This window comes from Etheostoma spectabile, chromosome 18 (genome assembly GCF_008692095.1).
Source record: "Etheostoma spectabile isolate EspeVRDwgs_2016 chromosome 18, UIUC_Espe_1.0, whole genome shotgun sequence".
NCBI lineage: Eukaryota > Metazoa > Chordata > Actinopteri > Perciformes > Percidae > Etheostoma > Etheostoma spectabile.
This window is the reverse complement of record NC_045750.1, coordinates 10,117,886-10,130,446: the sequence shown is the minus strand read 5'-3', so window position 1 is coordinate 10,130,446 and position 12,561 is coordinate 10,117,886. Positions and strand designations below refer to the sequence as shown.

The window sequence follows — 12,561 nt, the reverse complement described above, 5'->3', positions numbered from 1 at the left end:
AAAAAAAAAAAAAAATCAAAGAGGGGATTTCGTACTGAAAAGACTAACTTTAGAAAATACGCACTTGGTTTGGCTAGCACTAAAAGCTCACATTAGATTTGGCTGAAGTTTGGAAGGCTTTTTTTCCAAAGTGTAAAGACTGTGTCGGGCGAGAGAGGGAACACTTGGTGAGTTTTGAAAGAAGGAATGATTACAATGACAATGAAGGGACAGACACGCTGTGGATCAGACCACGCAGACCGCAGACTTGCATGCAGTTCTACTAATGCTAGGTTGGGTGTCTGCGTTTGGGTGTCAGCATGCAAAGTCCATTCAGTCACAAATTTTGAGCTGCATTGGGAGGGTCGGAGCAGAACATTGTGGACATACTGTAGATGACACTTTGTATGGGCAGACATTAAGAAAGAGGAGGTTAAAAAAAGTCATCATCAGTTACAACCTGATATCAGCGAGAAGAGACCAGGACAACAGGTCACGTCAGCCAGCTGAAAGAATGTGCCCCTTCTCACCCTCTTTATTTTTCAGAAATGTCAGTTACATCGAGCCTGTCTGTCTTGATTCCTGCCATTCTTTTCTTCCTTCTTCCTAATATACATTTAAACTCAGAATATGTTTTAGCAGGTCATAAAGTAACGGCAGGTTTGCTGTGTCATATGAGCTCCACGGGACATTCCTATGGGCTCAGATCAAGCCTCTCCAAGCATATACTTTACTATGTAAAAATACACATTGACCAGCCTGTGTATATGGCTACAGACCACCAGGGCTCATATTTGCATTTGGAGCACATGTGTTCATAACCCTCCCTAGTCACACTAATTACTGAGCCTCATCTAAAGGGTCCATGTAAGAGGATACTAAGGCCATTGTGTCTCATTACTTTGAGTTTCAGGGAGAGTTCCAGACCTTTAAATTACTCTAAGTGTTACCTGAAGATTTGTGGACATATTTTAATTAAATTCTAAATGTAGATTCAGGAAAGCCAGCTCCTCAGACTTTTTCTGAAATAGAAACTTCAATCAAAATAGACGATTCACTGAATAATAAACACGCCAGGGAATGTCGCTGAAACAGGCAGAATAATAAATGTTGCCAAGAAATGATTAAGTGTTAAAATATCTTTATCCCATGTGTGTGTAAAGCAGTACAAAGGTGCAAGGCTGGTCTCCCAGGGACAAGAGGACATTTAAGACAACATCCATCCAGGTACATCCACATCCAGTTTAAATTAACATGGGAAATGACCAGAATTTGAGAGACCGAAGCCTTTGTCCCAGACAAAAGTAAGTTGACCACACACTTTGTACAGCTCATGGGTCCTTTAATCAACCTTGTTTGTCCGTGTGTGTTCTTGTTTATGTTGCAACAGGCCTACCAGATGGCAGCTGAGTTCAATGCTTATGTAGTCTTATGGCACAACAAGCATGACGGTAGATCGTTTTCATGCAAGTACAAGTTGAAAGTGAAAGCATCTCATGGTGTTATAGCCCATTAGTTTTTGTCTTTACTTTGCCAACATCTTAACGTAACATGATTTAAAAAGACAATGTAATGGGAAAACATGGTGGGAAGAGGACATGTGTGACTGTGAGAGAGTGAGAAATGAGGAGGAGAGGACCCAAAGGAATGAAAGTAGGAAGAAGAGATGAGAAGAAAGGCCAGAGGTCAAACACCACCCACTTTTCTCTTTTTTCTATATCCCACTCGCTTTGTCTCATTTTAAATCCTGCCTTTTGTAGTAAAAAAATCGAAAATTCTTAAAATATTTTTGTCTATCTCAAACCAATCTACCAAATTCTATTACCAGCTTCAACTTTTAAAACATATATAGATGCAAACTACTTAAGAGTTTTTGTTCACTGCAGTCTGAGCAGTGACACATCACAATGAAGCACCTACTGTCTGTTTAGTTACGGCCTCACATCTTAAAGGTCTGTCTCTGTTTGTGATAGAGACACAGGCATGATCTCAACTGACGCTAAGGACCTTAAAGTGTCACTCAGGATTTCACACAACAGCCAAACGACTGGAGCCGAGGGAAGAAGAAGAAGAGAGAGGGCAGAGGTGGGAAAAACGGAAAGAGGAAAAGGATAGAATTGGAGACGGGAGACGTTTTCCACTGAACAACTTATTACTGGACCAACACAGAGCTGCGCAGGGCAGGACATATGTCATAATGCAGATGTTTCGGGAGATGGGTGGAAAAAGAGAAGAAGAGAGAATAAGGATTCCTTCTTTACTGTGTTGTGCACAGAACAAGTTGCACAGGCTCCAACAATCTCAAGATAGTATTTCAAACATCTCAACACACGTCATGGCTGGTAAAGACAGGAGTTTAAATTTGAGGTGCGACCTAATAGACTCCTACGGCTTTCATTGCCTCACAAAACATGGTTTAAGCAAACACGCACACAGCTGGGAGGCCAATTAGCAACAAATGGCTTTTTCTAACAATAAAATAAAACCACTAAAACCAATAAACATCTGCCATGCACAGTTGCTATCACACATTTTATACACGCAGATCGACACCCCACCCCTTATCTTCAGGTTGTGTTTATGAGATGAGAGTTAAATCCAAGAGTCTAGTAGAGTTTCTTTGGTTGTCATTGACACTGTGGACATCAGCGAAGAATGTGAAGCGTAGTTTGAGCTGACAGCACGGCGTTTAAACTCTGTGGGAAAAAAATGTCCACCTGCAAACGTACACCCCCCTATTTTCAGACACACACACTTTCACACCAACCCTCGGGATACCCACGCGACCCTGGCTGCACACACCCTTGGCCTCCCTCGGAGTGTGGCACACTAGCCTCATTCTCGGACCTGATTGGATTGCAGCCCAGTGAAAAAAGAAAAAAAATACTTGCCACTGAACTTTCTGCATTCACTTAAGTTACACTCTGGGAAGTCCTGCAGCTCTCTACACACACACACACACCAACACACACACACACACACACACCACACACACACACACCCACACACCACACAAACACACCACACACAAACACAAACACACACACAACACCACACACACACACACACACACACACACACACACACACACACACACACACGAGATTGGAAAACTATTGATTTGTTTTCTATATTAGACGGATTACTCCGAAGGGACCCCCCAACTCTGCACCCTGCTTTCCCCTCCACCCATCCTGCCTTCACAGGGCTGTGGTTCCTTGCATGTGAGTGCTCAGGATGAGGGGGCAGATGTCCTCCCAGAGGACTGGGCTAGCAGGGTGGGAGGAGAAGGACGGAGGGGTCCATTGTCTACAGCACCTCTAAACCAAAGAGTTTGCTCTAAACAGCAATTATCCCCCCCTCTGCTCTCCTCTATACCCATTTGTAGCCACCCCCAACCAACCGCTGCCCTTAAGGCTCTAATTTGGGTCACAGGCTGCAGAATGGCATCTCAACACTCGGTCAAACCTACACCCAGCAAGAGGAAACCGACGCGTGCTGGCCTTGAGTGCAAAAGATTTAGAAATGTATTCAGGGACCATGTACCAAGTAAATGGGATGCTTTGTGACACATGTAGCATGTTTTTTTGTTTACTGCAGTGCCTGCACTGAAAATGATATCTGTAATTAACAATTGTATAACCCTTCGGATTGTGCAAGGACAACAGAAAGCTGGGTGCAACATCATCTCTGCATCATTAGGAATTTCACCCGCGATGTCTGCGAGAAAGCAAACATGCTGCATTCAACACCAGGGGTGAGAAAACAACCAGAAGACGTTCATACAAGGGTACTGCAGAGAAACAGACGCTGCAGAGCAACTTCACACAGCGCCGTCAGCTGAGGAACAAAAATCACACTCACCACCCAAAAAGAGCCACTAAGACAAACAGTCAAACCATCAATGGCTAGTAAATGGACCTTGTTTTTATAAGTTGCTATCTAAAGTTTGACTAGTTGAAAAGAGTCACTTTTTATATATTTTTTGTGTTGGATATATTTTACACAGGATATATTTCACCAAAGAGACATGTATTGTGTATCGTGTAAGGGTTTTTCTACATTAAAATGGTTTAATCCCATTTGATGAGGCTTGCAGATAGCTAAATCTAGTGCCACCACATCACAGAACCACTTCACCTCTGGAAAAAAAAACCTGTGTGAGTGTCTATAATTTAAACATGCTGGGAAACATCATTGAGCATATTTGAAGAATTAAAAAAAAAGCTGCTGCTTACCGGTAGGCATTGTGGTTTGGCTCCAATTCAACAGAAATTAGAGTGAATGAGTTTATGAAAAGAATAAAGTGAGGCCCAGGTTTAAAGGAAGACAGATTTCCCAGAGCAGGTCACATATCCAGAGTATTCCAAACAGTATTGCCAGCAAAAGCCTGGAAAAATTCCTTTAGATTTCCAAAATCATTGTGGATCCTTTCTCCTGGGAGCAAATGTGCAGTCTGCTCATTCAAAACATACACAGGGCCATGCACTCTCAGGTTTTCTGCTTAGCACAGACACTCAAATACACTCCTCTGCCTGATGTCTTTTCTTCCTCTCACTTCAGTTTGCTAAGGATCTCCTCTGTCTGAATATCTCTCTCCCTCCCTCTCTCCTGTGGCAACACATCCACCGCCTGCATGTGTGTATCTAAAAGTGTTCATATGTGTGTTTGCATGCAAGTGTGAGTGTGTGTGGTTGTGCGTGTGTGTCAGAGTGAATGGCCTCTGCTCTCTACTGCTCCCTCCCTGCTGGGTATTCCCCTCCCATTGACTCCTCCTCTTTCTCTACCACAGCAAATTACAAGGAGCTGGGAGTTCCTCCTCTCCATTTTCCTCTCTTTCTTTCCCATCTTTTATCTTCCCCCCCGCCCCCACTCCTCTTATTTATTTTAGCCTCTTCTTCTCTCGTTCCAAAATCGAACTTTTAAGCTCGGTCCGTAACGCTTGTAGGGCTGGTGACACCTTTTGTGTGTGGGCGTCTGCTGCATGCTCAGCAGGCAGCTGAACTGCACAGCTCCAGAGATCACACACGTATACACACTTTACAAGGAGGAGAGAGAGAGGGGAGGAGGGTGTTACGGCTGATCAATAGGGCCGGGAGCCAGCTCAAACAAAAGCTCCTCGTCCACTGTGAGACGCTGCACCGCTCATTGTGTCCCACATCAGAGAAAGGCTGGACAGAATGAGTGCACAAAATGTCAAAAGTGGGATTCAAGACATACCTACATGAACATCAGTTGAAATGGATTAATTATACTAACACAGTAGTTCCCAACGTTTTTGGCTTGTGAACCCTCAAATTACTTTTTTTCTCTCCCCCGATCGCTTCCTTTGAGGAATAAACAGTTTTTCTGCGAATCCACCTCTTTCACTTAAAAACTTTTCAGTGCGTCTGTGTTTAAAGGCACACTACACAGCTTTTTCAAATTCATCACATTCAACAGTCGTATAATGCTTTATGTGGCTCTGGGGGAGCTTTCCAACATTTGAAAAAAAGAGCAGTAAATATGAAATGGAGCCGGAGAGGGTTTAATAAAAGACACAACTGAGTTGTACTGTGGTAATTGTAGGATATGTTAGGGAGTTGTACTAATACTAGGGAGTTGAAGTCAGGATATGTCGATCTCTGCTACTTCGATTGTGACCATTACTTAAATTTCAATGTGTCTCTTTTAAGTCTCCGACCTTTATGGAAGTGCAGAATTAAATCCCTTTAACCTAGCCTTAACATGAGGAGCAGAACAATAACCTTAATAAAAAACAGCCCTTTACTTATGATATATAACAGGAAATATTTGAGCAAAGACTCAATATAACGGTCTGACCAATGCCAACTTTCGACACTTAACAGTTTGCTAAATTCTACAGAGTATAAAAAGCTTTTGGGTTGGTACTCAATAACAACAACATCAAACCCTATGTATATTGTTTTAATTAAATTATTTTTAAAGGCCTAAGAAACTAAAATGATCCAATAATATACAAGAAGACAAAAGATAAAAAGGAAAATTTGTCTAGCAGAAATAAGTCCTTTTTGTTTTTATCTTAGGACCCCTCACATTCATCTTGTGACCTCGCACAGGTGCCACAATTCCCCAGGTTGGGAACTTCTGCTCTAAAAAGGTGTATCATTTGAGAAAGCAGTTATAGTTCAGGACCGCTCATGGGTCCCATAAGGAAGACACACATGAGACAATAGGTCCTCAGTCTCAAGCACTAAAGCAAATGTGTTGACTATTTGTCGTCCCTCTTTTAAAAGACAAGGACTGGTCCCAGCAGCATGGGGTCCTGCTAACGCCACCCCCTTCTCCTCACCAATACAATAATAGAGACCCCCTGGACTATCCTCACACATAAGGACCAGAGCCCAAGAAGCATGACCCCTCTCTCTAATGGGCTAAGGCTCCGTTGACCCACAAAGCCCCTAAACCTCCACTCCTAATCTGACTACTCTCTCTCACACACACACACACACACACACACACACACACACACACACACCCACACTCAGCACCAACCCCACACACACACAACACAACACAACACACACACACACACACACAACACCACACACAACACACACACACACACACAGACACACACACACACACACACACACACACACACACACACACACACACAAAACTACTCGGTTCAGCCATGCATGACCTGTTGATGACAGAAACCTACAGCAGCAGTCCAGTTTATCTGATGCTCTCCTGCAAGATATGATATTAATGGATATGACAATCAGTATATGAGCTGCAACACATGTACACTTAGTAAAAAAAGGGTTGAAAGGGGAGACGGTAACTCATAAAAAAATCAAAGATAAAATCAAAGATTCGCTCTACTTTATGTTCTGGCTGCAGATTTGATCCAGCAAAAGAAGTCTTAAGTATCTTTCCCTTGAAGAAACAGTGCGCAGTGTGTGGCTCCCTACTGATATTTTTCATTATTGATCCCATCTGAGGACTATAGTGTATTAATAGTCCAGTCTGTAAAATGCCTGTCACATCAGAAAGGAATAGTGCAACATTTTGTGAAATAAGCCTATTCACCTTTTTTTCAAAGAGTTAGATGAAAAGATTGATACCATTCTCTAAATTAAAACATATGAGGCTAAAGTCAGGAGGTGGTTAGCCTATCTTAGCATAAAGACTAGAAACAGGTAAAACAGCCTGGCTCTGTCCAGTGGTAAAAAGATCTGCACACCAGCACCTCTAAAGCTCACTAGATAACACATTGTATCAAGAAATGTAAAATTAACAATTAACAAAAGACACTATAAAGTGGCATTATGGGAAATGTAGGATCCAATGTTTTGTGGCAATGTGTGCCTCCGCAATGTGTGCCTCCTCTGCATCAATTTTGTTTTATTATTTCTCTCCTTTTTAAGTATGACAACAAGCTAAACGTACAGACACACACACGCACACGCACGCACGCACACACACACGCAGAATTGATGGTTTTGGAGTTGCGTTGTTGCCTAGATGATTGGGAGCCATAGCGCTGTGGTGGTCACTATGACGACAGCAAGGCATTTATCTCCAAGACAGAGTGGCATGTGGGAAGACAGTGTGTGTTTGAGAGAGAGAGAGAGAGAGAGAGAGAGAGAGAGAGAGAGAGGAAAATACTTATTGTCAATAAACCACTGCACAAGTCACAGGGTTCGTATCACTCTATTCAACGTTTACTGGTACAAACACACACAATCACTTGTTTTCCAACGGCATTGTAAATTCAAACTTAAAAGACCACAACCTTTTGAAAATGTTTTAGGGAGATTGTGTGTGTAATCAAAATCAAAAACTGTCCCCATTCAGGTAGGCATGTCCTGAAGGGACGAGGGCAGGCGGAGAACGTTTTTAATGATTGTTATTGCAGTGGGCAGTGGTGGTGTTGTGGTGTGTGTGTGTGGGTGGTGTGTGTGTGTGTGTGTGTGTGTTGTGTGTTGTGTTGTGTGTGTGTGTTGTGTTGTGTGTGTGTGTGTGTGTGTATTTAAGTCGGGCTCTCTTGCTCAGACAGCCTGACAGCTTCTTCATTTTCTCAGCTGTCCCACAATTTAAAGTGTAGTCTGTTTCTGTGGTAACGCATACAGTGCATAGGTGGACCAAACTGAGGGAATAGATTCAGACTGAGAGAGTCTGTGACTAATGACGGCGTTTGTGGGAGGAGGGGTCCTTCATATACAGTTTCCCCCTCCCTCTGTGACCCTGTCAGTCTTTGTCACTGGTGAGATGGATCTCTCTCTCTCTCTCTCTCTCTCTCTCTCTCTCTCTCTCTCTCTGAGTGTCACAACTCTAAAAGCTTTTGTTCTTGCCGCCTGAGCTCTTTATTTACCCCTTAACACACAGGTTTTTGTTTTCCTTTTTCCCCATCAATTAACTTTAAGGTTTGAAAATTCATTCATCACTGTCTGTAAGTCTGATGTATTCTGCAAGTCCTCCAAATTAAACAGGAAAATCACACAGTGTGTTGTGATCTGACTCCCCTATCAGCAGCACAACATCATTTGTCATTTGTTTTCTCCCAAATCATTAAAAAAAAAAAATCACTGTTGAAAGAGTTTTATTATGTGACAACACTATGATTAAGGTTTAGTTTTTGTAGAACAACTTTTTCAGGTTTAGTGAGAGATTGTGTCTTAGGTTGAAATAAGCACTTCTTAAAGGTTTGGGCTGAAGGTTAGGGGATCTTCTATGTCATGGTTACAGAAAATAAAAACACATGGTTAAGATTATGGAAGTATATTTTGCTTTGTTTCACCCGACTAATCAGTAGCCAATAACACAACTGTTTTCCATGTTGATTTAAAAATATGCCAATTCAACATTTTGGGAAATATGCTTATTTGCTTTCTGGTAGAGTGTTGCATAAGAAGATTGATACGACCCTCATGTCTGCCATGGGGGCTCACTGTCATGGTTCACTGGAACACTTAAAGAGACTAAAGGCGTATTTAAAAACATTTGTAACATCTGTGCTACAAGTCAAAATGTCTGCTGTAAAAAAGAGCATCCAGGCTATTATTTAACACAGATTTGCCCAACATTCTGTCATTCTAACATCTGACAAGTATTTAGAATTAGTTCTGTGAATTTGAACAAAGTTTGGCCACACAGCCAAGCAATGCTTGGTCAGGGGCCTTTGGCATGTGTTGACGAAGCAAAAAGTCTAATTTAGCGTCTTATTTAGACTTTGTCGGGAGTCTTGGGGTCACTTTTTGACGCTCTCGGGTTTTGCGTCGAGCCCTTTGGTGTCATATTTAGACGTGCACGGTCGGTACTCTTGCCGTCACTTTCTGACGCTCTGGGTCAGGATGCACGTTTAACAGACGTGTGGCAAGAGAATGGGACAGTTTGGTTTAGGAAAAGATTGTGGGTGGGGTTTCAAAATGTGCGTTTCAGTGACACACAGGACAAGAACGGGACACAAACCCCGGTCTCTTGTTGAAAGTCCTGTGTTGTTTGACCCATCCACCATGCCAACCAACCACCTTACGCAAATTTGAGGTCTTTTACACTACACGCTACCGTTGTCGCTCTTAATACTACGTCACCTTACAGCGCTGCGGTCGAGCTGCTGCTCTGCCCAGTGCGACCCGTACAGAAGCTTAAGCGTGATTTTTGCGTCGGTATCCGACGCTGAGAGCCTCTGACCAAGTAAAGTAGTGGTAAGAGTGGTAAAATCTACAATTGTGGTTAACTCTGCAATATCCTGTATTGAGTTTCCCTATCCCAGATTTATGAGGCTTCCAGATTCAAGGCCGTTATCCCCCCAGCCCACAGAAGTCTGCTACCAGTGCCAGGACAAGACCAGGAATTGCCAGCCAGAAATCCAACTGAGGCACCAGATTCAGCTTACATAAGAGCAGGAATCCCTCAAAACTTGACCGTAGCAGCGTCCAGGAAAACAAGGAGCGTCTTTGCCATTCCAGCAGACTAAACAACAGCGACACAGAAATAACTACAGCTGCTACGTCAACAACAACAAGGTCAACAGCCGCAGCTAATGATAGAGCAGGGTGGCACCACGACCACAGCAGTACCCAGGGAAAGGATTTACGATGGGAGATAATGGCAGTATTCAACTATGCAGCGAGTTGGTATTCACATTAACAGATGCAGATAAATGACAAAAAAGAAATCACCGGGGAAGAGGAGAAGAGAAAAACAGGTGGCTTACAGGAACTTTAACTTTCATTTCCTAGAAGTGAATATTATTTGGCTGGGGCGATTGCAGATAGATATTTCTTTACACATCAACACAAGCAATACATTGCTAATGTTTACTGTTTGATGACACAGCTCCAGCGTTTACTGTTTCATACTGTGTGTGTGTGTGTGTGTGTGTGTGTGTGTGTGTGTGTGTGTGTGTGATTGTGGCGGAGTACCGAGGAACTGTGTTTGGCCTCAGATTAAAATGCAGGACGATGGTCCCGCTACAGGAAAGGAGACCAGCAGAGCGCAGACATAGGAACTTTTGTCCCATTGGTGAAACACGTGACATATACTCAGCTAATACAGTACATATACACTCTATATACACACACACACACACACACACACATTAAGAAACATATATATACACATATATTATAGTATATATTTACAATTCCTATGAGAATCCAAAATAATATGTTTCTTAAGGGAGGTAGAAAAGTGTTTAATATGTACCACTTGTGGTCTTTTTATGAGCAAAAGAATAGATTTAAACTTGATTCAGGGGTATATTTGAAATAACTGTATATCACATGCCACACATATTTCTGATCTGCTGCCTATGATAACTAAACGAAACTAAAGACAAAGTAGCGTATAACAAAAGGTAATATATATAGGACGTTCATCCCTGAATTTTTTAAGACTATATCATCAGGTAATCATCAAGAATATCGGAGTGAGTTTTATGATTAGAAATACTGGAAAATTATCCAAATGCAACTATCTGATTCGTGGCGCGCAAGTAGTACCTTAGAATAGCATACAGTACTAGAAACCAGGGCCACAGTAAAAACAATGACCACTCGTCCTCTAAAAATCATAAATCTTAATCATTAAGATTTACTGCAGTCACACATGACAACGAATGAGTTCATCCCATTTGGTCTGAAGAATCTGTGTCCCTCAGAAGCTGGGTGCTCCAGTTAGAGCTCCCAGAATGAGGACACACCACAAAGGAGAACAAGCATGCACGCGCAGGCACACACACACACACACACACACACACACACGCAGGCACACACACACACACACACACACACACACACACAGACACACACACAAAGTGGCGAACCAATATTGTATTGCTATTACACCACAACTTGACTAATTACATTTCTGTTGTATACAATGTTCATTATCAAACTTTCCCTGTGCATATATGTTAAAGCAATGATACTTCTAAGACTTGAGCTACTCTATTTTAAAAGCATGTTAAAACTGCACAACAAACATTGTTTAATTAGGTTACCATTGTCCCTTCAAATTGGATTTATAGGTCTAACGGTACAACAGTAACACACCTACAAAAGCCATGTTGAACATCCTCTCAGATACACAAGAGGTAAAAAGCATCATCATTGTTATGCCTCTGACTCCCAAGCTTACCCATAGACAGGTAGTGTAAATCCTGCAGTCTGACACGGCTCCTAATCAGACAAGTGGGCAAAGGTGCCAATGTAGTCATGCCAAATTGAGGCTTCTGAAGTCAACCTCTACAATTGTGATTAAATAAATCTGGGCTGTTGAGAAAAGAAAAAGGGCCACACTCTGTGTCCTGGCAGTTTGCAGCGCCACACAAAGACAATGACAACTCACCTCAGAGAGACCATTCCCGCGATTAGACTTTCCTCAGCTGCTGATATCCCAGTATCCTGTCACAGGTTAGATCCATGTTCAGGCATTCGAAAAGTTTCACACTACACATACAGTGTTAGAAATGCAGACTGGCTTCAGAGAGGTAGGTAGGGCTCGTGGCAAGGCGGCCAGGTCCGTGGTCCACCCCTCTAGGAGGTCAGTTTGAAGAGAAAGAGCGACACTGAGAAGAAAGAGGCAGAGAGACAGGGGAACAGATGGAAGCAAAACGTAACTGAACTAACTGCCCACTGGGAGGGGAAGGGGAGAGAGAGGGAGAGAAGAGCTTGCACATCCAAGCAGCCCACTTCCTGACCAATTACTGCTGCAAGACTAGTCTCTCTCCCTCTTTCCAACTGGACCCTTGCTCTCTCTCCTCTCTTACTTTGTGGTGTGGGATCGCCACAAGAACTGGAAAGCAGCCAGCACTGCAGGCGACACAAGTGACAGAAATCAAAGCGAGAGTGAGCTGTCTCTAAAATTGTGAAAAGGGAGAGGAGAGACGACGATCAAGAATTAATGTGAGATAATAGTGATAAACAGGAGAGGTGATATGGGTGGGTGAGACAGAAAGCTGGTGCAGAATAGGAAAGCAAAACAGGGCGGCACAAGGACGAGCCGTCTCGTCTAACCCCAAAAACACTACATGTGGGTCACATTACATTCAGCATTAGTTTAGAGCCTCTTTTTTAGCCACTTTCTTGTACTTGACTCCCCAGTGTC

At 42.7% G+C, this 12,561-nt stretch overlaps 1 protein-coding gene across 2 annotated transcripts in view; it reads right to left on the bottom strand.

The window, feature by feature from the left end:
• Positions 1-12,147, bottom strand: part of LOC116706232 (pleckstrin homology domain-containing family G member 1) — a 40,414-nt gene extending 28,267 nt beyond the window's left edge. The window contains exon 1 of one of the 2 annotated variants that reach the window (XM_032542931.1): positions 11,803-12,147. Coding sequence is in view for 1 of the 2 variants with exons in the window: in XM_032542930.1 (XP_032398821.1) it covers positions 4,218-4,227 (10 nt within the window). In the remaining variant the exon portion in view is untranslated. Of the gene's footprint in view, positions 1-4,217; positions 4,733-11,802 lie in introns of those variants that run through there. The other variant, XM_032542930.1, reaches the window with a different exon arrangement.
• Positions 12,148-12,561: the final 414 nt, after the last annotated feature.